Source organism: Bos taurus, chromosome 10, assembly GCF_002263795.3.
Source record: "Bos taurus isolate L1 Dominette 01449 registration number 42190680 breed Hereford chromosome 10, ARS-UCD2.0, whole genome shotgun sequence".
NCBI classification, from domain to species: domain Eukaryota; kingdom Metazoa; phylum Chordata; class Mammalia; order Artiodactyla; family Bovidae; genus Bos; species Bos taurus.
Genome location: NC_037337.1, coordinates 60691214 through 60716555, shown reverse-complemented (window position 1 = coordinate 60716555; position 25342 = coordinate 60691214). Strand labels below are relative to the sequence as shown.

General features: G+C 36.9%; 2 protein-coding genes across 9 annotated transcripts in view; one reads left to right on the top strand and one right to left on the bottom strand.

Moving 5' to 3' along the window:
- The window catches only part of FAM227B (family with sequence similarity 227 member B), a 212363-nt gene extending 208175 nt beyond the window's left edge, over nucleotides 1–4188 (bottom strand). Inside the window, exon 1 of one of the 2 annotated variants that reach the window (XM_059890867.1) lies at nucleotides 3915–4188. The gene's annotated coding sequence lies outside the window, so the exon portion shown is untranslated. Of the gene's footprint in view, nucleotides 1–3912 lie in introns of both variants that reach the window. The other variant, XM_024998054.2, reaches the window with a different exon arrangement.
- A 41-nt stretch (nucleotides 4189–4229) lies between these two features.
- DTWD1 (DTW domain containing 1) lies at nucleotides 4230–21429 on the top strand. Of its 7 annotated transcripts, none has more exons than XM_059890599.1 (6): nucleotides 4275–4324; nucleotides 8789–9107; nucleotides 11636–11779; nucleotides 13992–14241; nucleotides 19552–19793; nucleotides 21111–21201. In XM_059890599.1, the coding sequence occupies exons 2-6, from the start codon at nucleotides 8844–8846 to the stop codon at nucleotides 21129–21131; spliced, it is 921 nt and encodes a 306-aa protein (XP_059746582.1). In that variant the 5' UTR covers nucleotides 4275–4324; nucleotides 8789–8843; the 3' UTR covers nucleotides 21132–21201. The 7 variants fall into 7 exon arrangements, with proteins under 7 accessions (NP_001091589.1, XP_059746582.1, XP_059746580.1 ...); XM_059890597.1 differs by lacking the exon at nucleotides 21111–21201 and adding an exon at nucleotides 7062–8613 and having other exon boundaries at nucleotides 4275–4458; nucleotides 19552–20840; XM_005211845.4 differs by lacking the exon at nucleotides 19552–19793 and having other exon boundaries at nucleotides 21111–21429.
- Nucleotides 21430–25342: the final 3913 nt, after the last annotated feature.

The following is a 25342-nucleotide window of genomic DNA, read 5'->3' as shown; positions in this document are numbered from 1 at the left end:
TTAAGATTCTTAGACACAGATGATAAAATGCATCCCTGAAAGCAAAAAACAGTGTTTTATGAAGAAAAAATAAAAGGTACAAATATAATGAAATAAATTAATTAGTCAACAAAATGTTTATGGGGAGGAAGCTGAAGCAATGTTCTGGAAACTAGAATAAAAGTGTTAAAGATAAGAATCAAAGGTTAAAAGATAAGAATTTAGATGATTATTTCCAGAAAATGACTTTCAAGCTAGAAATTCAAATATAAATACAGACAGCCTATCAATTAAATACATGGCATGCTTCAGATTTTTAAGCCAGTTTAAAAAAAAAATCACCATTTTTCTCTATATTAGTTTCACATAGCTGCTCTAACAAATTACTGCAAACTTAACTGTTTAAATCAATACAGGTTTACTTATCTCCCAGATCTGGAGGTCAGAGGCCTGAAATGGGTATGCAGAACTATACTCCTTCTGGAGGTTGTAGGGGAGAATCTGTTTCCTTGCCTTTTGCAGCTTCTAGGAGCCCCCTACACTGCTTTGCTCCTTAGCTCCTTCTTTCAACCTCAAAGCCAGTAGTATAGCATCTTCTCCCCTTTCTGACCTCTTGTAATCCGTTTTATAGGAACACTTATGATTATGCTGAACCCACTTAGATAATCCTGTAATTTCCTCATTGCAGGATCCTTAACTTAATCACATGTACAAAGTTCCTTCTGCCACACAGGAAAACATATCAATAGGATCTGCATTGAGGGTGGTTATTATGCTGTCTCCAATACTCTCATTTATCTTTTCTCAGGAAACAACTAGAAAATATGTTTCAGAAAAACAAAGGATTATGCAAAGAAAAAGGAACAAGGGAGCTAACACAGAAGAGCAGTATTGAATTAGTAAAAGCAACCAATACTGAATGAATTAGAGGTGGAAATGCTCTAGAGAACATCTGGAAGGAAAACAAAATCAGCTAGATTAATCAATATGTTTGATTGTAATGTTTTGTTACTTTGGCAGAGTTTCTGAGGATAGATTATTAATAAGTAGACAGAACATGGCAATTATTAAGGCAAAGAAATAAAAGGTTGTATTAAAAGTTAATGTGATCATATGTGGTTCAGGGTCAAATAATATATAAAAATGTTACTTTAAACAAAAACTGTGAGACTACTATATTGAGAGATGAGAGGATAAAAAGAGTGTGGGGAGAGTAGGAATGTTCACACTTGGGAGCGGTGTTATAAAAGAGCTTTATGATTGACTTCTAAAGGAGAAAGTTAACAGATAATGTTGGAGAGTGAAAAAAAATCAAGAAACTGTAGTATATTTTGATATATGAAATAAATAACAGAACTGAAAATACTTGAAAAAAATTTTCCTTTTAAGAAAAGTATGGAGGTTACTTAAAAAACTAAAAATAGAACTAGTATATAATCCAGCAATTCTACCATTGGGCACACACTCAAAGAAAGCCATAATTCAAAAAGACACATGCACTCCAATGTCCACTGCAGCACTATTTACAATAGCCAGGACATGAAAGCAACCTAAATTTCCATCAACAGGGCAATGTATAAAGAAGATGTGGTACATATACACAATGGAATATTAGTCAGCCATAAAAAGGAACAAAATTGGGTCATGTGTCGAAATGCAGAGGCACCCAGAGAGTGTCATACAGAGTGAAGTAAGTTAGAATGGGGAAAATATTAATGAATACATGTGGAATCTAGAAAAATGGTAATGGTGATTCTATTTGCAAAGAAGAAATACAGACATAGATGTAGAGAACAAACATATAGATACCAAAGAGGAAAGGGGTTTGGGGGAAATTGGGAGACTGGGATACATACTGTATGTATGTATTGATACATACAGTATTGATATTATGTATAAAATAGATAACTAATGAAAAAACGAAATCTAGCAGAGGGGTTGGGGACTACAGGATTTTTGGCTAAAAATTTAGAATGTGGCAAACTGTTATTACTCACCAATATCTGTATGTTTCTCTACATTTCTCAGGCTCCCTTGCAGTTAAAGAAGGGACCTTAGATTAAACTGGTCAATGAAATGTGGGCAAAGATATATGCCTTTTTTAGGGCCGACCTCTAAAACTTCTTAGGTGATTCACTGTGCTTTTTCTCTTGTCAGGTAAGCTGTGAACCCCAAGTCACAGGAAACAGCAGAAACACTAAAAATAAAAAGAAACTCACATTCTTGAGTTTAACACTTTATCTGACTAGTAACATCCACAATGGATTTCTTGTGAGAAATAAAAATCTACTGTAATTTGGGGGTTTTGGTGACAGCAGTAAATTCAGTGTTGGTTTTTTGAAAAACAGCCACAAATTCCTTGATGGTATTTTGAAAAGTGGCATCTATGTCCCCTCTCCTAAAATTTGGACATGCCTTCAAACTCACTTACAATCAAAAGAATGTGAGAGAAATAATGCTGTTTCTTTTGGGGACTAGGTTAGAAAAATAACATGTAGTTTCTGCCTTGTTCACTGCAACACTTGGTTTTGGAGCACTAGGCCTAAGCAGTCTGGTTACTCTGCTGCCATACCGTGGGGGGAAGCCCAGGCCACATGAAAAGGCAACACATTGGACCTCTGCTAGCATTCACAGTCTTCATAGCTGAATTATCAGAAAAAATTTGTCCCTCTACGCTCCACTGAATACAAGACTCATTAACATAAAAAAATGATTATTTTAAGACAGCATATTTTGCAGTAATTTATTACATAGTAATAGTAACCCAGTACTCACTCTGATAAAGAAATAGAATCATTTGCTTTTTAATCTGTGCACTTGAATTAAATTAGTTTAAAATGATAAATTACTTATTGGCTTGAAGACTTTGCTATTGATTCTCCTCTTTCCCTTTCTTAAAGCGGTGGCTTTCAAACATTTTAAAAAAGAAACACCAAATGAGAAATACATTTTATAAACAGTGACCTAGTGTACATATACATGCATACATATATAATTTAAAACTCCACAAAGTAATACTCAACCTTACCAAATGCCATGCACTGCTTTTCCAAACTAGCCAATTTCATTTTTTTAAAAGTGTAGTTGTCACTAGATTTCCTTGATTACAAATGGGACCCCCACCAATGGGACCCACACCATTCCTTTGAATAACACTATACTAAACCATAATCATTCTTCAGAGCTCTACTCAAATCCAGCCAAGAGCTCTTCACTGACCACTCCATTCCGAGTTCTTTTAAAATTCCTATAATTTATTAGCCATATTGTATTTTCTCTACTATGCATGCTTAACTTGATACTTAAGGTCCAACATTTTTGGCACCAGGGACCAGTTTGGTGGAAAATAATTTTCCCAAGAACGGGGGATGGTGGGGTGAGGGTGGGGGTGGGTTCAGGATGATTTAAGCACATTACATTATTGTGTGTTTTATTTCTATTATTACATTAGCTCCAATTCAGATTATTAGGCATTAGATCCTGGAGACTGAGGATCCCTGCCTAGGGCAATATTCTGTCTCAATTGCTAAATTCATAGTATTCAATAAATATATTGCTCAAGATCTAGCCAATGTATTTTTAAATCTCACAATTGTCAACATGCATTCCTTCCCTACAGATTTTCTTTGGGGTGGGGCAAGGAAAAATGGTTTAATAATCTATCCGCATACTACGCTTAATTTCAGATTGGAAAAGTGCACAAAGTAGTCCCGTCTCTGAGTGAGTTTGTAGTTTTAAAGTAGACCTCATTATCAGACATAATTTTTCAAACAGCTTTCATTACTATACAGCATACGAACTACTTCTCTGGACACAGCCATTAAAATTTTTTTAAAAAGTAATAGAACAAAGTTCTCACTAAAATATTTTAGGGATTGGCAAATGGGAAAGTGTTCTGTAGGAATAGCATTTTTCACAACACACTGCAACTACACCTTGATAGTATATTTCGAGAACCGCGTCCTCCTTCCGCGGTCCCGGCCAGTCTCAGGAGGGAGCTCAGCGCAACGCTGGCGGGATGTGAGGCCAGGCCTCACGGAGCAGGGTTCTGGTTCTCTATCACTTCTCTCCGGAAAAGGGTGACACCACACACACAAAAAAAAAGCTGGGGCGGGACTTTGCCTCTAACCCCTCACGGCGGTTCTCCCCGCCCGTTATCTTTGCCAGCGGAACCCGCGCTGAGCCCGGGCCTAGCAACGGCCTTAGCAACGTCCGGGCTCCTCCCTCTGGTGTCGCCCGGAAAGCGCTCCGCCGCGGCCAGGCGGGACCAGGGCCGGGCGAGCACCTCGGGCTCCGGCGGAGCGGAAGACGCGTGGAGCTGTGCGAGGACTCGCGGGCTGTGCAGGTCTGAGTCCCACTCTGATCCCTCGTGCGGGTCTCAGCGCTTCTGTGGGGACCGGGGTCTGGCCGCAGCCCAGCAGCTGCGGGAGTGGACGCTTCTTGGCCGGGCCCCGGTGGAGGTCGTGCTGGGTGTCGCTTGTGAGTGGAGCCTTGGTCCCTGTGCGGCCGCTAGCATATTTAAAGTCTTGTGGGCCCTTTGGGGAAAGGGCGTCCATATTTTTCCTCAAAAAAAGTTTTTGTTTTTGTTTTACCCCTAACAACTATTTTCAGTGCAGTCTGGCCCAAGAAAAGTCTGTTCAGGCAAAGTTAGTCCACTAGGTACCCTATGTTTTATTTTTCAGTGTTTGAAGTGATTTGCGGGACACTGGTTATCACTGAAGGAGAAAATTAGTGCAGGCATAGTGTGCCATGCAGTGTATTTAAAGTATTTAGGTTATAAATAGGTAATAAGCAAAGAGGCTGCCCTTAAGTCTGAATTATTTCTTGGAAATGTAGGACAAGTCAGGAGGTTTATTAACACTGCGAGGTGCCAATTCCATGAAGTTGGATGATAAAATCACTGCTTGATTCAGAACCACAATATTTAAAATTTACTTCTCTCTAAACCCCAGTGTACTATGAAAAACTAAGGCAAGACAGTCTCTACCACAGGATGTGTGCTGTGTGTGTGTGGGGGGAGTGGTGGTGAGGAGGGCACAGGCTGTGAGCCTGTAGGAAAAAGGTGTTACCTTGAATCTTTAACAGTAGACCATTGGACCTGTACCTATGACCAGGTTCTTAAAAATAGGAAAATAAAATTTACGTGGGTTTTATTTGGTACTGTTACGATCCAAAGTACAGGATAAGGAGTTTATATAATGTTCCATTGCTGTGCTGTGTGATCACTCGTGTCCCACTCTCTGTGACCCCATGGACTGTAGCCTGCCAGGTTCCTCTGTCCATGGGACTGTCCAGGCAAGAATACTGGAGTGGGTTGCTATTTTCTCCTCCAGAGGATCTTTCTGACCCAAGAATTGAACTCCTGTCTCCTGCCTGGGGATGGGGGGTGGGGGTAGGAGTTAACTTATTTGTAGCTAGGAGTCTTTTGCTTTATTATTTTGGAAAAACAAGAAAAAAATCTGCTAGGCTGCAGATTACAGGTAAAGGTTGTCAGATACTTCAGTAGCAGTTGCATAGTGAATGCTTCTTTTTCATAATGGTTTTGATTTAGTTAAGTATTTGTTGAATTCCTCATTCTGGAATTGCAGAGTGAAGGATTCTACTCTTGGGGAGTTTACTACTACTAGGAAGGATAGCTTAACTAAAAGGTAACTCCAAATTAAAATACATTTTCCCGTGTTAAATATCTGGAACTAGTAATAAGCACATGAAAGCAAAGAGGTGAAGAGATTGCAATGGGCCATCTAGAATCCTGACTTTGAGACTAAAAATACAGGATTATATGCAAGGTAGAATTGGTACAACTTGATTGAGTAATTAATTTGTGTGGTAAAGAGGGTAGAAAGAGAAAAAAATTAATTTGTTTTCAACCCAAGTTGCAAAATGACAGGTGCATATCTAGGTAAAAATATTTGTTAGTTCCTTAGGAACGAAGTCTTTTTATGTTCTCAGTAACCCCCACAACTCCACTTGTATTTATCACACATATTTGATGTTAAGATGTATGCTCTGAAAGTTTTGAATCATTGTGTGTGCAATAAATGATTTGTACACATTAGAAACAGGTTGTTCATTAGATCAGGATGGATCCCTGGTTCATATGGTTTTAGAGACCTTTGGAGGGAGCTCCCCATGACTTAGAATGGCAGGCCTCCTCTGTAGCCACCTTATCTACATGTGAGAGTGTTTAGGGAAGGCAAGGCAGGGAGCCATAGACCTTTCCCTTGCACCGTCTCAGGGTGTTTGTGTTGTTTGATTTTTGTAGAGAAAGGACTTATAGGCTCTGCTAATTTGGGGCTTCCCTGTTGGCTCAGCTGGTGAAAAACCTGCCTGCCAATGCCGGAGATGCAAGAGATGTAGGTTCGATCCCTGGGTCAGGAAGACCTCCTAGAGAGGGTAATGGCAACCCACTCGAGTATTCTTGCTTGGGAAATCCTGTGGACAGAGGACCCTGGCGGGCTACAGTCCATGGGGTTGCAAAAGAGTTGGACACGTCTGAATGACTAAACCAACAAAAAAATTCATTTAGCTATATGGACAGACTGCCAAGTGGAATCCATGAGGATTTTTCTGAGGCATCTCAGGAGGAGTGCGCTTTGAGGCTCCAGAAAAACTCACCAGCAGTTTTCCATTAAACGTCAAGCAACTGCATTGACTTTCATGACACCATTGGGAACTGCATAGTTCCCCACTAATGCTGGGCCCTATAGTGGCACATGCAAATCCCTGCATGGCTACTGGAATACCCAGGGAAGTGGAGTCAAATTGAATTAGACCACTCCAATTGCTTTTTTAGGATGAGCCCATGATCTGGATAACTCAAGACTATTGCAGCCTAAAAATGTTTTTAAGAACCTCAGGTAATTGTAGAACAAAGCCAAACCAAGAGGATTTAGGGACCAATTAGTTTCCTGAGTTCAGTGATGAGACCTCCATTGGCTTGTGAGAATTGACCTTTTGTTGGCCAGAGAAGGATTTGTGGCTCTGATTTCTGGAGACTAATAGGATCTCTTCCTAGATTTTTAAGCCTTCTCCTGTTCTCCGAATGACTTTTTGATCTTAGCCAAGATGTCTTTACCTAGATTTGTAGATGGACTCTAGAATCTAACCTGCAAACCATCTGAAATTGTGTGCAGAATACTGCATCTTTAAGTGCATTTACTAGAGAGAAGGTCAAAGACTCTCACGCAGTCTTAAAAGCATCTGAGCCTCAAGGAAAGGTAACAGCTTAATATCCTGCACTCTCCCAGTCATTGATGGCATACTGACAAAGATAAAAGTCATTTTTAGGAAGGTGATTTGGAGTAGAGGTCACATAATGTTTTCCATTCATGAGGCAGGAGGAGGGATGGGACAATCATTTTTAAATATCACTTTGTCCTAGCAACCCAAAATGTAAACCCTTACCTAATCAGTACACATCAAAAATATTTATTGTATTTTGGCTTTCCCCTTGGATAAATTTGGCAAGTGTATTTTACTTTTCCTTCAATGACCAACATCTTTTTTCTTTGCCTTTCTTTATTGGGTCCCAAGTCCCTGGCATTTACAATCTCTAAAAAACTCCTGATGACTGATTAAATTAGTATCACTAACTTCTTGTTAGTAAATTATATTGTGTATTATGTTCCACTGGACTCTTTGTTCACTTTCATTTTGGGAAACCACAAAAAGTTCCCTGTTTCTGTCACAGCATTTCTCCTCTCAGTGTTTGTACTTGAAGTGCCTGGAGTCTCATAGTTAAACACCACAATACCATAAGGCTTTAGGTTATGAGAATCATTTTACAGCTCTGGAATGCATATCAAATTAAGAGGGCCCCAGTCTCTTTTTCCCTCTAAGCATATTGTACTTACAAAGTATTTGAACAACAGTTTTGGCAACCATCATCCTCCTTTGAACGAAATATTTAAATGAGAAAGCCGTTTTACTATTTTATCTCTAGACCTGAAGACTGAATGGTGTATATTTTTGAAAGCAATATGAATTCTTAGAATGAGTGAACACTGATGTTACTCTGTAAAATTTAACATTTATAAGATTACACTTGAATCTTTATGTATATGCCTTTATATTTTTGTAGGCATATGTTTCACCTTTTGAGATATTTAAAAAATTATAATTGGTAGTGGATGCCTCTCATTTTAATGGATGTTTAGTTACATTTTTATGTGTGTTTTAATTTATGTTGGAGAGAATTACATCTTTTAGAACATAACCAACTAAATTTTACTGATTTCACCTTGTATTTTTTTCAAGGTTCAGACTGAGAATTGATGTCATGTCAGAGTGTAATTTGATGTCATATAATAACAAGTGAAAGTCAGAGCTTGCAGGGTTGAATACATTCCTGGCTGATACTAACATAAAAACATTACATTCCTAATATAGAGCCAAAGTACTGTTTCTGGAGCAAAAATAGTCACTGAGAAATAAAATGTTTGTACCTAAACTTTATATTTGAAATCATTTTGCTGGGAGACAACCTTCCTATTTTTATGGAGGGACTAGCTTTAAAGGGTCTTCCCTGGAGAATCCCAGGGATGGGGGAGCCTGGTGGGCTGCCGTCTGTGGGGTCGCACAGAGTCGGACACGACTGAAGCAACTTAGTAGCAGCAGCAGCAGCTTTAAAGGGTAATTTTTTTTAGTTTATTGCTTTTTAATATTATATCTTAAAGCATGCTAATCTAGTGGTTTAAAAACTTATTAACATTTGTTAGTAAATACTAAAGTCTGCACACAGTTGTGAATTAAACAGTGAGTGAAATGTTTTGTTTTTTATTTTGCCCCCCCCACTTTTTTTTTCTAGTGCATCTACAATATGTGTTTTAGAAATAAAAGTTAAACTTTGATTTGAATGAAAAATGTCTCTCAATACACCTGTATTTCTCAAAGAAAGGGAAGAAGATACTTCAAAATTTGTGGAAATACAGCAGTCACAAACTACATGCATAGCTGCAGAAGATCCTCTTCAAAACTTATGCTTAGCATCTCAAGATGTTCTTAAAAATGCTCAGCAAAATGGAAGATCAAAATGTCTCAAGTGTGGTGGTTCAAGAATGTTCTACTGCTATACATGTTACGTCCCAGTTGAAAATGTACCTGTTGAACAGATACCACATGTGAAGGTTGGTGAGAAATTTAATTGTTTGAAAGTAGAATTGATTTTAAAAACACATCTGATATATCCCTACTCTAATATAACTGATAAGCTTGATAAATGACATCATTATGAAAATTAATTAGAAAGTTTAATCCTATAGACCTGTAAACCTATTTTTCCCCCCTTGTTTCTAGAAAAAGAGACATACATTGCTGAAACACTTGCATATGAGATGAATACTGTTGTTTTTAATGAAATCAGTTACCTTTTAAAATAAATGATTATAATTCATTTACAGCATAGAAAAAATGTGGTATAAACATGAAAACTACAAGAGACAAGTTTACAGGCTGCATGAAGGAGCTTCAAAAACCACCTCAGGGCCTTGGACTGCCCTTGAGAAGAAAACATATTCTGAAGGAAGTAGGGTTGATATTTGCTTAGGCAGAATTGTGAGTTTAGCCTCATTCTATATGTGGAGATGGAGCACATGTCAGTGACCAAAACCAAACTAAACTGAAATTGAAAAGACTAAGGCCTGCTCATTGGGCTGTGTTACGGTGATTTAACGCCAGATTTAAACAAGTTGATTTGAATTGATTGCTTACCTTATACTTTTTGTTGCCTATCAAGACTACTTTTGTATAGATAAACGGTCTGTAGACCATCATGTCTCTGTAATCAAAGACTTAGTTTCGTATATGTTAACTTGTCTAACAGTGACTCAAACTTTAAGTTAAATGGTTTATGAAATTTGACTGCTGCCTATTAGGACCTTAAAGAGACCAAATTCTACACATGGATTCATTAGAACTTGCCAATAAGAAAATAAGTTTAATGTGATGATAAGGTTCATTTAAATTTCAGGTAAGAACAATACTTTGAAACACTCATATTTTGTTACTTGAATTGCATTTTAGCTTACATGTTACCTTGGCAAGTCCATGATCTGCTTAGGGGTCTAAAATGGAAAGTTTACTGGCCAAGAATAAATAAGTATAGAATCCAGTAAGCTTTATAGTTACCTCAGAAAAACTAAGAGCTTGAGCACAATAATTCTTCTAAAGTCTGCATTGTTGTTCAGTCACTAAGTCTTGTTCGACTTTTTGCCACCCCAGGCTCCTCTGCCCTCTACTATCTCCTGGAGTTTGCTCAAATTCATGTCCATTGAGTTGGTGATGCTATCTAACCATCTCGTCCTCTGCTGCCCCCTTCTCCTTTATCTCCCTTATCCCATTATCCCCATCTCTCATATAAGAATGTCACATTTTGAAGTATAGTTTTGGAGGTATGAACAGAATCATTTCATCTTTTGTTTCTATCATAGCCACATAAAGAAAATATCCCATTGAAAGTTTTATCTTAAGATATATTTTGTTCAAAATGATTGGTGATTGGAATAATAAAAGTTAATAATATAGGGCTAATATTTTTGTAGAAATTTAATAATTGAGTATTGTTTTTTATTTATTTATTTTTTTTTTCTTTTTTCTTATTATTTTTTTTTATTCAATTTTAATTAAAAAAAAAATTATACATGTGTTCCCCATCCTGAACCCTCCTCCCTCCTCCCTGTTCCTCTGTTCTAAAAAAACAAGATAGTTTTGTACTCCAGGCTAAATAGCTGTTGCCCCAGAGTAAATACCTAGAATGTTGCCTTTTAGTGTGGGCTGGGAGCTGGAACAGTACTTATCATAACAAATAAATCATTTGAACTCTACAGCGAAAAATCTGTCCTAGAGAGAGAATTTCTCATATGATGGGAGAGATATGACTTGGCTTCTGTTTTCATAGTCATGGCTGAAGGCAGCATTCATACAAGCATTATACAGAAAACTAAACCAAATAAGTCAGCAAAATAATAGAAAAATCTAACTCAAGAAATTTGCAAGACTATTATTTTTGCATGTAGATATGACATAATTCATAGTAATTAAATAATGAAACTAAGGAAAATAGGCAAAATGATTTTGAAAAGTTATTTTTTATATAGAGTATACCTCCTGGAACCATTCTGTTAACTCTTTTTCCAATTAGTAATTAATTTCACATGCTGAGAATCATGATGTTAACATTAAAAGATAATACCTTTGACCTCAAAAGATGTTTTGAGGAACAAAATTTTAACTTGAATTTTAGATCTAAAACTTTTGCCTGAGCTTATATTTCTTTTTAATATAAAATTAACAGACCTGAAAGTTTATAGGAATTATGTAAAATGTTCTTGACACAGATATTTGAATGCAAGGAATAGGACTCGGTCCAATGTGACAAATGAATATGACATTGGAACATTGCTATAAGAGTCTGTTAAATGAGTTGAAAATAGTTTTAGTACATGATTAACAGTATTGAGAAATAAATTTGTGTTTGCTTTATGACTTAACTAGTCTTAGTATTCTGTTCTAAAAAAGTATGACTTTCAAACTATAAGTGTATTTATAGGAACTTAGTGTGAGCTTGCTGTTTAAGCTTTAAAGACCATTTTTAATAACATAAAAATTAGAATTTTCTATTTGTTTTGTTCATTTTTCTTTTTTCTCTAAATTTTAGCTACCATTGAAGATTGACATCATTAAACATCCGAATGAAACAGATGGCAAAAGCACTGCTGTACATGCAAAACTCTTAGCACCTGAATTTGTAAATATTTATACATATCCGTGTATTCCAGAATATGAAGAAAAGGACCATGAAGTAGGCAGCTTATTTTTTTTTTTTTACAGCTTTTCACATTGAATCTAAATATGAATTTTAAACTCCCTTGCCTTTCTAAACGTACTTGAACATAATTTAATATTTAATGGTCTTGGGTTAACCTTCTGTAGCCCTTAACAACATACAGTTTACTTCATTAGTATCTTAAAAGAGCAAATGATCCTAGATGTTAGGCTTTTTTGAGTCTGTCTTTCCACTTTTACTAGTTTGCGTTATTTCTTCCAATTTTTACTCTTTGCTAGTATTACTAGACCTGCTTTTACTTTTCTCCTTTTTCCATTCTTGTTCATACACTACACATAAAAACGCTAATTTGATACAAACTGAGAAACCAGATTACAAATGTTGAAATTTCTCCAGAAGAAAAAAAGAAAGACTAAGCTAGAAGGATTTTTAGAAATCCTTTCTAAATTAAAAGCTTTAGTACATGGCTTTTGTGATATTTATTTTGGCTACTGAGAGGCCTTCCTTGCTCATTTCTAGATTCTTAATGGATTTTCACCTAGTTGAAATGGTCACATTAGTGACAACAGGTCTTTACAGCTGGTCTTGTTGAAAAGTGATGTTGCTATAGATCTCAAAAAACTAGGCCTTGAATACTTCTGAAAGAAACATAAGCACCTCTAGGTCTCTTGGGAGAACATTTGTTGGTATGGTAAATCTAGAAACAAAAAATCAATGCATTCATTTGTTTAAGAAAAAACTAGGTAGGTTTTTCCTTTCCTATCAATATATTGTAATTTTTGGTTGAATTTATATAGAAAGTTGTGTTTGTAAATGATATCTGAGTTTGGGATCTAGGAATGTATTTGTATTTCCTTCTTTAATCAGCTAGATATCATGTCAGTTACATAGAACATAGTGTAGCTAGGTAATATAAAAAGACATGATGTGCTTATAATCTAAGAAAACTAAGAAGCCCTGAACTTTGCTAGTTGGGTATGGGGGAAAGGTAGGTGTGCATTGTGAGTGTTTGAAAAACCTTATAACATTGAAGTTTATAAATTTAAGATTTTAAATTTTAATATTTATTTTTCATATTAAAAATGATAATCTCCACTCAAAAATCTTTGGAAATACGGAAAAATATGGAGGATAAATACCCATGATTCTATCAACATTTATTCATTTAACAAATATTTGCTGGGTGCCTGCTTTGTGTTAGGAGTTGTTCATACCTTGGAGGTTCTACAGTATATAAGGTCTCAGTAAAAATATGCTGAAAGAAAGGAAGTACCATAATTCACTGAGTAGTTCCTTAACAGATTTTTAAAGTTTTCACTGTAATAAACATACTTTAACATATATTCTGGGTATTGTGTGTATGTTTAGAATTATTAAGATAAATTTCCATAATTGAAATCTCATTTGGCTAGAGAGTATGAATATTTCAGGACTCTTGACGTATATTGCCAGATGGCTTTCACAGAGTTACGTTATTTAAACTTGACATCAGTAATGGCTTTAAAAGCTTATTACACTGTTTCCTCCAGAGAAGGCAATGGCACCCTACTCCAGTACTCTTGCCTGGAGAATCCCATGGATTGAGGAGCCTGCTAGGCTGCAGTCCATGGGGTTGCTCAGAGTCAGAGACAAAAGCAACTTCACTTTCACTTTTCACTTTCATGCATTGGAGAAGGAGATGGCAACCCACTCCAGTGTTCTTGCCTGGAGAATCCCAGGGACGGGGCAGCCTGGTAGGCTACCGTCTATGGGGTCACACAGAGTTGGACACGACTGACGTGACATAGCAGCAGCAGCATACTGTTTCCTCACCAGCACTGGCTGTATCATTTGTTTTCTCTTTGCTTATTATATAGGTGAAGATGCTATTTAATTATCAAGCACTTTTCAATGGTTCTTTTACAAAGTACCCCATACTTTGCCTTTTATCTTATGAAACATTATAGAGTTTAGTTTTTTTATGTAAGGTACAATTAACCTGGTTTCCATCAATAAGTGAATAACTTATTTTAAAGTATAGAAGTATTTCTTGGTGGTATATTATGATTATAGGTTACTAGGAAAGAACCAAAAACTTTACCATATATGTATTAAAGAGGCACATATACTAAAACCTAATGCTTTTTTCTCAGATACTCAACATAGTTTTTCCTCTTGAAGTTTTAAGTCTGAATTTATTAATTTTGAAGATCATAGCACACTACTAACGTAAGCTTCTTTGCTTTAGGTTGCACTTGTATTTCCTGGACCTAAGTCTGTTTCAGTAAAAGATATTTCTTTTCATCTGCAAAAAAAGAGTCAAAATAGCATTAGAGGCAAAAATGATGACCTTGATAAGCCATCCATTAAACGCAAGAAAACTGAAGAACCGGATTTGAATGACAGCAAGTGCAAAGACACAACACTGAAAAAAATTGTATTCATAGATAGCACCTGGAACCAAACAAACAAAATATTCACTGATGAGAGACTTCAAGGTAAATAAGAATAAAAATGTTGCATTTATTTTTTTGACTTCTCCTTCTCCCAACTTTCACAAACTTCAGACCTACTGATGCATTCAAGAAGAGTTGCATTGCCACCTTTGCTTTATTTTTTCTTCTCTATTATATGTATCTGTGTGTACTTAGATATGTATATTTTTGGTTGAACCATTTGAAAGTAAGTTGCAGGCTTTACAGCACATCACCCTTAAATATCTAAGTATACATCCTTAAGAATGGCGTAATTGCTATACCATTATCACTATAAGAAAGTTAGCAAAAGTTCTATAATCTTTAGTCCAAATTTACATTTCCCTAATTGACCCAGAAATATCTCTTGTAGCCTTTTTCCTCTGATACAGCATGTGAACTCAGATTCCATTTGGTTATTATGTCTCTTTAGTCTCTTTTAATGTAGAACAGTTCCCTGTTTTTGCGTTTTATGACTTGGGCTTGTGTGACAAGGACAGGTCAGTTGTCTGCTGGTTTTAATATTAGATTCAGTTTAAATATTTTTGTAAGGATACTTCAGATAAGGATAAATCCATGGTTGTCTACAAAAATTGTACTTTATATATGTTGTTTTGATATAATTAATAGTAGCATTCCCTTTCAGAAATGAAGCTGTTTAGGTGATTAGTTACCCTATTCGTAGCTAAAGTTGTATATATCAAATAAGAGGACATGGTGTACCTTTAATAGGTGATTAGTTACCCTATTCGTAGCTAAAATTGTATACATCAAATAAGAGGACATAGTGTACCTTTTTCTATTACTGCTGATAACGTTAATTCCTTGATTAAAGTGGTGATTGCCAGATCTCTCCATTATAAAGTTTATTTTCTTTGTTGAAATTACTAGTAATCTGTGGGGTAATACTTTTAAGACACTGAACTGTTTCCCAACTGCTTTTTACAAAGTGGTTTTAGTATTTATTGATATGTGTGTGTGTGTTAGTTGCTCAGTTGTGCCCGACTCTGTGACCCCATGGACTGTGGCCACCAGGCTCCTTTGTCCATGGAGTTCTTCAGGCAAGAATACTGGAGTGGGTAGCCATTCCCTTCTCCAGGGGGTCTTCCGGACCCAGGGTTTGAATCTGGTCTCTTGCATTGCTGACAGACTATTGCCTAAATCAGTAATTACATTAAGGATTACAAAATGATGATATTTTAATGTTATTATTTCCTCTACATTTGTTTGCTGGCATTCTTATGTAAAGATGAGCTTTTCTTTTTTTCTCTCCTTTTTCCTGTCTCTCCCACCACTTCTTTTTGGGATCATTGTGGTCTTTTCATTCAGTATATTATAATCTATCATGATTGTATTCTTTTTGATGCCCACATTGTCTAAAATTTTGCCATTGGGAACATTCAGGTCCTTTGTGGCATGGCCTCTTTAGTCTTTCTGGTACAACAAGCTGTCCCAAGTTCACTTGTACTTTTTTCCTGCCCCGGACCTAGAATTAATTGTTTGAAGGAACTATGGTTCTTTTAATGGGGAATGTTATTAGAAACCAAGATCTGATACATTTATTACTGCTTGTATATCATTGCTTCAGTGGACAGAGCCAAGAAAAATAAATAGCTATGTATTGAGTTCACATGAATAGTTCCAATTCAGATTTAACATTTCTTTCTTTTTTTTGTTTGTATATATTTCTTTAGAATGAAAAGCTTAGTTTCTAATAATTAAGGGTTTAAAGAGTTGCTTTACTTGCCCAAATAACACAACTAGTAATATGAAGAATATTACCTGTCTTGTTCGCTTGTTCCTTACTCAGTTCTTTAGGCTTTCTCAGTAGTTTTTTTTAAAAGCTTTGGGTTTATTTCTGGCTCTTTGGTGGTTTTATTTGTATACCATATATGATTAGAGAGCAGGAAAGTTACCCAGTTGGTTTTAAGCAGTTTCCAAATCAGTTTCAAACTGGAAGAGCTTCTCCTGGGCAGTTATTAAAAATGTACGTCATGTAGAAAAGAAAGTGTATGGCACTTTTTGGAATCTTGTGTTAATTAGTCTCAAGCTTAAGTGAATGACAATACTAGATTTAACTCACTTAATTTATATAGTTTATACCCCTTCAAAACATACATGTTAGTAAGATTTCTTTGTCATTCTGCTTCTCTCTGATTGGGTGTATGTGTGTGAGAAAGATAGACAGAGACAAAGAAATGGTGTGTTTGTGTTCTTGTGTGTTTCTGTTCTTGTGTGTTTCTGTATTTGGGAAGGGTGTATATATGGAGAGTGACTGCAAAAAGACGACAGAATAAGATTTGTAATCTTATTGCTAATGTTTGATTGATGAAACCCTAAAACCCTGCTCTTTGGAGTATTGCCTGCCATATTCCCTTGAATAGTTACAGTTGCACGTTACCCAGTTTGAAGATTTTTCCTGAGCCATTTTCTTTAAAGTACCTTATATGGTAATGGAAAGGATCGAATGAAGAACACAAGTGGTATTAACACTTGAAAAAAATTATAAAGGGGATTATTGAGGTACAATTTAAATCTGTTAAGCCTTTGTGCTTAAGGCTTCAAATCACATTTGGACAAAAGTTTTCTGTTATTCATTCTCAGATCACATAGAAAGTATCATATATTTCAGTTCTGTGCTACATCAGAATTTTAAATGGATTTCTTAATTCCTTCAAAATCATGAAATAAACAGATTTCTAGAGTCATTTTTTTCTGCATGTCCTACTTCAACCCCTGTCCCTTCTTGACTCCTCGTTGCACCACAGGAACTGTTTAGGGCTCAGCATATTTATTATCTCTATATGTGTGTGAAATACCAGTTTCCAGATAAGCCAAGTTACTTCCACAAGAAACAACCCTTGTTTGTTATAAATCATTGCCGTTAGGTTTTAAAACATTTTATCATTTGATGGGATTAAGCTGAACAACTAACTCTAAATTTCTATTTAAACCCTCAAATGTACTGTATTAGAATGTTTCTGTTTCTCTTATTATGAATGCTGAGATTATGAATCCTCTTAACAATGTAACATACTCTTTTGCCAAACTTTACAGAGAAATAGCTGTGAATGTTTTACTGCTCTCAAAACAAAACATTTGAAGTTTGAGTGCCTAATTTAATCATGAAATGTAAGCCTGCAAGTGAAGAGTGGCATAATGTTCTTGAAGATTCATCATTGAAAGGCTTAGGGGAATGCATTGGGGAAGGATGGTGTCTTTTTGTTGGGGAAGGAGTCCAAATTACTAAAACTAGCATTCATCTCACTTCGATAAGTGGTGCTGGGAAAACTGAACGGCTGCATGTAAAAGAATGAAATTAAAATATTCTCTAATACCATATACAATAATAAACTCAAAATGGATTAAAGACATAAATGTAAGACAGATACTAGAAAACTCCTAGAGGAAAACATACGTGGTACACATATACAAACATACACACAATAGAATACTACTCAGCCATTAAAAAAGAATGAAATCTTGCCATTTGCAGTAACACGGATGGACTTGAAGGGCATTATGCTAAGTGACATAATGGAAAGACAAATATTGTATGATATCAGTTATATGTGAAATCTAAAAAAATACAAGGATATAATAAAAGAGATGCAGACTCACTGATGTAAAGAACAAGCTGCTGGATACCAGTGAAGGAGGGGCAATATAGGGGTAGGAAAGTAAAAGGGACAAACTATAAAGTAAGCTATAAAGATGTATTGTATGGCACAGGGAATACAGCAAATATTTTATAATAACTATAAATGGGGTTGGAGAAGGCAGTGGCACCCCACTCCAGCACTCTTGCCTGGAAAATCCCAGGGACGGAGGAGCCTGGTAGGCTGCAGTCCATGGGGTCACTAAGAGTCGGACAGGACTCAGCGACTTCACTTTCACTTTTCACTTTCCTGCATTGGAGAAGGAAATGGCAACCCACTCCAGTGTTCTTGCCTGGAGAATCCCAGGGACAGGGGAGCCTCATGGGCTGCTGTATATGGGGTCACACAGAGTCGGACACAACTGAAGCGACTTAGCAGCAGTAGCAGCAGCATAAATGGGGTATAACCTTTAAAAATTATGAATCGCTATGTTGTATACTTGTAACTTATATTGTACAACATACTTTCAATTAAAAAAAGATTTGCTTTTTTTAGATTATTAGTTTTGCTTTTTTTTTTTGACTTGTAGTTTTCTCAGGACTCAAATTTTAAACTCGTCATTTTGTTTCTAAGATTGTAGCTATTGTTTACTCATTTTCACTACTGTGAATGTATGATTGTGTGAATATACTGAGGTTTATTCAGTCTTCTGTTGATGAAACAATTTATTTCTGGTTTTTGCTACAGCACTACAATGTGCTACTATTACACACAGTGCTACTATGAACATTCTTACACATGTGCAAGCTTCCTCTAGGAAACATACCTAGAACTGGAATTGCTGTTTTGTTACGTATAAGAGTGTTCAGTCTTACAGGACGATGCCAACTATTTTCCAAAGTGTGGGTATGCAAGTTTATACTCCCATCATTAATGTGCAAGAATTCCTATCAGTTCATAATGCCTCCTACCATTGTGTCGTCAAATGTTGGATACTTGCCAATAGAGTGGGTATAATATGGTATCTGGTTGTAGTCATAATTTACCTTTCACTAATGACTAATTGGGTTGAGCATCATTTTGTTTGCTTATTTGGCCGTACAGTACTCTTGCCGGGAAAATCCCATGGACGGAGGAGCCTGGTGGGCTGCAGTCCATGAGGTCACTAAGAGTCGGACACGACTGAGCGACTTCACTTTGACTTTTCACTTTCATGCCTTGGAGAAGGAAATGGCAACCCATTCCAGTATTCTTGCCTGGAGAATCCCAGGGACGGGGGAGCTTGGTGGGCTGCCCTCTGTGGGGTCGAACAGAGTCGGACACGACTGAAGCGACTTAGCAGCAGCAGCAGCAATCCTGTTCTGTGAAATATCTATGTCCATTTTTCTAGTGTTTTGTTTTTCTTATTGATTTGTAGGAATTCTTTATATATTCTAGAATATATATACTTATGTTTTGAAATATCTTCATGCAGTCTCTGACTCATCTTCTAAATTTCTTTATGGTATCTTTTGAAGAACTGAAATTCTTAGTGTGGAATTTATCCATCTTTCATGTTTTAGCACTTTTTTTCCTTTTAAAAATCTTTCTATATATTTCACCATGACAAGGCTGTGATCCAAAAGATGCTTGCTTCTTGAAAGGAAAGCTATGATAAACCTAGACAGCATATTAAAAAGCAGAGACATCACTTTGCCAACAAAGGTCCATATAGTCAAAGCTATGATTTTTCTAGTAGTCATGTTCGGATGTGAGAGTTGGACCATAAAGAAGACTGAGTGCCAAAGAATCGATGCTTTTGAACTGTGGTGCTGGAGACTTTTGAGATTCCCTTGGACTGCAAGGAGATCAAAACAGTCAATCCTAATAATAATCCTAATAATAAAGGAAATCAATCCTGAATATGCATTGGAGTTACTGATACTGAAGCTGAAGTTCCAACACCTTGGCCACCTCATGCGAAGAGCCGACTTATTGGTAAAGATTCTGATGCTGGGAAAGATTGAGGGCAAAAGGAGAAGGGGGCAGCGGAGGATGAGATGGTTGGATGGCATCATCAACTCAATGAACATGAATTTGAGCAAACCCCATGAGATAGTGAATGACAGAGAAGCCTGGCATGCTGCAGTCCATGGGGTCACAAAGAGTAAGGCACAACTTAGCAACTGAACAACAACAACAGATGTCAATTGTGTTTTTCCCTTTTCAATTATTATGCATGTAATTAATTTATTGTTTTTGTAGTATTGTGTTAACTAAGACCTTGAGTGCAGTATTGAACGGAAGCCTTGTGGAGGTCATTCCTATTGTGTTATATTCTATTGATCATTGTCTTTTAAATGGCAGGTTTAGTCAGTTTATATTTGCTGTGAGTATTGATTTAGAATAAAATATGATTTTTTAAAAGCAAATTTTATTGTGAGTCTGAGTGTTGGTCTAAGGTGCTAAAAGCCTTCTGAGTTTGTTGACATCTGAGTTGTAAGAGATGAGAGTGAAAGTGAAAGTGGCTTAGTCATGTCCGTCTCTCTGTGACCTCATGGACTGTACAATTCATGGAATTCTCTAGGCCAGAATACTGGTGTAGAGCCTTTCCCTTCTCCAGGGGATCTTCCTAAACCAGGGATCGAACCCAGGTCTCCCACATTGCAGGCAGGTTCTTTACCAGCTGAGCCACAAGGGAAGCCCAAAAGATGAGAGTACTATTGTAAGATTTCATGAGTCATTTCCACTTTAAATATTTAGGAGCACAGCATTAGCTGACTGTGTCCCCAAGGCTCTGAAACACAGATGTGGCAGCTAATGAAACAGCTCTAGATACTCTATACATGAAGAGAGAGCCAAAAAGTGATCATCCAGTAGCTTTAACAGTATTAAGAACCGTTAACCTGCCGATCTGGTCTCAGTGAGTTTCAGAATGAATGATGTCTTAAAAATGTCAATTTATCAAGGAAATGAAACTCTTCTGAAAATTGGTGAACTTAGTCCTGTCACAGGTTAAAGTGGAAAAAGACATTGGTAAATAGATGACAGAGATGACCATCTTAAATGTTAACCACTTGTAACCCATTGGTGTAGGGTCTGAGACTTACAGATAACTGTCATGGATAATATTTCATCCTGTGTTTTGTATTGCTTCTGTATATATCTTAATACATTTGAGAAAATACCCTGTTTGGAATTGGGATTGAAGAAGTCTAAAAAAAGAATCCTTAAAATAATTAAGGGAAATCATTATTGTACCATACTCTGTGGTTAACAAGAAATACCTATATATTTCTTATTTGTTTTTGGCAGGGTTGCTACAAGTTGAGTTGAAAACAAGAAAAACTTGCTTTTGGCGCCATCAAAAAGGAAAGCCAGATACCTTCCTTTCCACAATTGAAGCCATTTACTACTTTTTGGTAGACTATCATACTGATATATTAAAAGAGAAATACAAAGGACAATATGATAATCTTTTATTTTTCTACTCTTTTATGCACCAGTTGATAAAGAATGCCAAGTGCCCTGGAGACAAGGAAACAAGAAAACTTACCCATTAGTTTTTTCAAAAAAGTTACTTATGTAATTTTATTTTGCTAAAATCAATAAAATTATAGTTGTGCTTTGTTTATTCCTAGGAAATATTCATGTGTAATGTCGGTAAGACCACTTGAAAAAGTAAGGTTTTATTTATTTTACTTCATATTTTTTAAAATGAAGATATTTCTAAGGGAATTTTCAGAGATAGTGTTGACCGAAAAATTCATTTCGGAAGTCACTTGCTCAAGTTTGGCAGATCTAAATTTTATTACTATATTTTAATATAATAATATGTTATTTTATATCTATGTGATGTAATTAGATATTTCTTTAGAGATCTTCATATCTTTCCACCTATACTCACAGAATCTCCTCAAGTAATTTGCTCAAGGTTGATGGCAAACCTGGGCAGAACTAGAATTGTAGCTCCAGTCCATAGGGCTGTTTCTTTTAAGTCCATATTGCCTGTGATGGACTTTTTTTTTTTTTTTTTAATCTGCATCTTTTTTAAGGAGGAATTGTTAATAATCACATCCTGTCTTAGGGATGGACATATGACCCAGGTTAGCAAGCAAAATGCCTAGTGATTGATCCAGGATAAGTACATGTTTCCTTTTTGATAAGTAATATGAATGTTCAAGGAAGTAGGGACTGTTTTTCTTAAAGCAGTATGGTTCACTGGTTAAAAGCATGGCCTCTAGAGCTAGACTACAGACTCTAGGGCTAGACTATCTAAATCTAAATCTCAGTTTTCATTTTCCACCTACCAGTCACTTGTCAGTTTCTTGATTACTGAAGAGACCAGTAATACGGTAGGTATTTTAGGATGATACTGAGGTTTAGCTGAGTGAATGTATCTATGGGGCTTTCAGTAGCACCTGGCATATAGTAAGTGCTATACATGTGTTTATTCTTTTTGTTTTATGAAATTGTGAACTAAGCATGATGTATATAACCCTAGAGCTACTGGTGACATCTCTGCTGCAGGTGGCAAAACTTTGCCTTAGAATGAAGCCAGCAAAAGAAACAGTGGAGAGATAAAAAGACTTGAGTCCTGAGGACATCATTTAATCATCTAATCTAGCTGCTTGTGAATGGAGCCCTACTGTGCTGAATACCTTCTATTTGCCCTCTGGATCTGCCTTTCAGTCTTCCCATTCTGCTCTTTGCTCTGTGAGGTAGGTCCCCTTGTCCATTGGCTTTTGGTTGGGATCAGCAAACAGGACCAGCAGTAGGTTGAAAGTTGAAAATGAAATTGTGTTGTTTATCTCCTTGGCTGCTTTGCTGCCAGGTCACCATGGGTGGCTGTGTCCCTTTCCTGAAGGTCATCTTACCAGGCATCCTTTTCCCAGCAGTTATTCCAGTTCATTTCAGACCCATGCTTCCTCCTTTTACCCCTTTTCATTTATGTAGTAAGGTCTCCTAGGTGTTCTAGCCCGAAAGTAGGTCATTTACACCTTGGTTTTCCTAAACTCTGCCTGTACCTTTGTAAATAGTGATTTTTGTATGCTGTTCAGTCACTAAGTTGTATCTGACTCGTTTCCAGCACCACAGACTGTAGCCCGTTAGGCTTCCTTGTCCATGGGATTTCCCAGACAGAAATAGAGTGGGTTGCCGTTTCCTTCTCCAAGGGAATCTTCCTGACCCAGGGATCGAACCTTCATCTCCTGCAGCTTCTGCACTGGTGGATGAATTCTTTACCACTGAGCCACAAGGGAGGTATTTTTCTCAAAAGTCCCCACTTGAAGTTGTCCTCTTTATAGGATATTGACTATTAGATTTCACCCACGTGAGTGCTAGAAATAGTAATACATTCGCCGAAGTACACTCAATGGGACATGTGTTTTATGGGGGGAAAAAAAAAAGTTGCAGGTAAAATTTGTTTGCTGCACTTTATATCCCCCTCTTAGAGATTCAAAAGGCACAGCATGAAAGTGCTGAAAAGTCCTGCAATAAACATTTTGAACTTCAAGTTAGTATTTCTTAAACTTTTTTTGAATAAGGAGTGCCTACTAACATACTGTGAACATAGATCTTTTGAAACATTGTAATTTAGAGCAGTCCCTAATTAATTTATCTGTGGCAGTTGAGGCCTAATGAGATTAAGTAACTTGTCCATAGGATCACACAACTAGTTAGTGGCAGAATCCTGTCTAGAATCTGGGACTTATGATTTGGGTCAGTGAGGTCACCATTTTATTACACTCTTCATTAAAAGGAATGTGGCTTATATAAAGTTTGAACATTATTGGCCCCAATAGTCTTAGCCAAATAAACTATCTGACTTGCCTATTAGTTAATAAGCAATAACTGACTAGCAGTTATTTTACAAGAATGGAATTAAAATGGATTTCTTCATGCTTAGGACTTGGCCCTGGGAACAGAGGAAGGCCTGAATTGATTTAAGCAGGGCCAAAGTTGGATTTCTCTGGGCTAAATTTGAGCTTTCCCGAGCCAAAATCTATTGCCTTTTGACAAAATATAATTGTTAAAAGGGAGAAGGGAAAAAAAACTCTTTTGCTCCTTATAGCTGTCTTAAGAAAGACAGCCCACATACTCCATAAGAGCCTAATTTATAGCTAAATCCAGAAAAATCTTAAATTCTAACCCCCAAACAATAATAGTACCTGTTGAACAATGAATTGTCTATACTTGTCTTGTTTTTCTTTGGTCTGAGGGACTGTAAAAGCCACCCTAATTCTTTACTCCTCCCTGTATTCATGGAGTTTTTTTCATCTTCCTTTGAAGTGCGTTCTCAAGTACTTTCTGGCCCGTATGTGTTTCCAAACATCTAGTGTATTCCCACTTTTGTGCTACTGCTGTCGCCAAAAGCACGTACATGTCTGGCTTAGCTTCCTAGAGGGTGAGACACGCATGAAGCAGAGCCAAATTACCCTGGTCACCCTACCTGAATCCAGTCTTAGACTGGCTAGTAGCCAGTCAACCCACAGGTATGTGAACCATCCCAGCCAAGATCAGTAGAACCTGACACCTATCCGATTATAGATGTGTAAGCAAGGGATGTCCATTGTTATGCCTCTGAAACTTTATAGCTATTATTTTACAGCATTATGTATTTACAGCAATAGATATCTCATCTTTGAATATAGTATCTGACACATCTTTCTCAAGTGGCTTCTCACCTTCTTGGCCTCACTGTTTCCTAGGCCACCAACTACCTTGCCATAGCTGTCACCCTATATAGTGACACTGTGTACTAGCAGGCTGGAGTGATTGCTCTGCCTCAGCTAGCCACATGCTCAGAATCTCTGGCCCATCCGAACACGTCTGGACTCAAGGAAGCATCATGCCACAGGGTTAACCCCAGTGATTGTCAAAAGGGTTAGATGATGCAATCTGGGAGAGCCAATTGTCTGCAAGACTTGGATCAATGCACTAGAAGAAGCTGTTACACAAATTCCTATCCTTTTTCGTGGACTATTTTGAGACACAGTTTTTCACCCTCTTGCCCAGAGTATGTACCATGTAGCTAAGCAACTGCACTGGCCAAAATATCAGCAATGTCTCTTCATGACTTAAATCATGAACCAGAAATGAAATACTGTTTGGTTTATCAATTTGCATTTGCTTCCAGTCCTTGTTAGCCTTACATCTTTACTCTGACCAGCCTGGATTGCCTCTTCTAATAAAGTAATAGATTTAATTTGTGCCTCAGGCTCTCTTTTCTAGAGAAGCCAGGTGATGAGGAAAGCAGATTAAAGTATTGCATGAATGAAGAGGTTTAATAAAGTAATTGGGGTTCTCCCAAATATGGGGTCTGCTGGGGGGTGAAGGTCTAGAAAACTTCAGTGGAAGTGGATTACAGAAACATTCATTAACTAGTTCAGCCTGAGATGCTCCAGGTACTCACAGCTTAGTTTGTAGAAATGTGCATGTATTGAACATAGCAGTCTTCTGATTTCCTTAATCTTTCTAGTAGCCCTTTGATTTCAGTTGAAAGGCATCTCTTTAATCCCTTCAGAGGTTGTACAAAATGAGTGTAT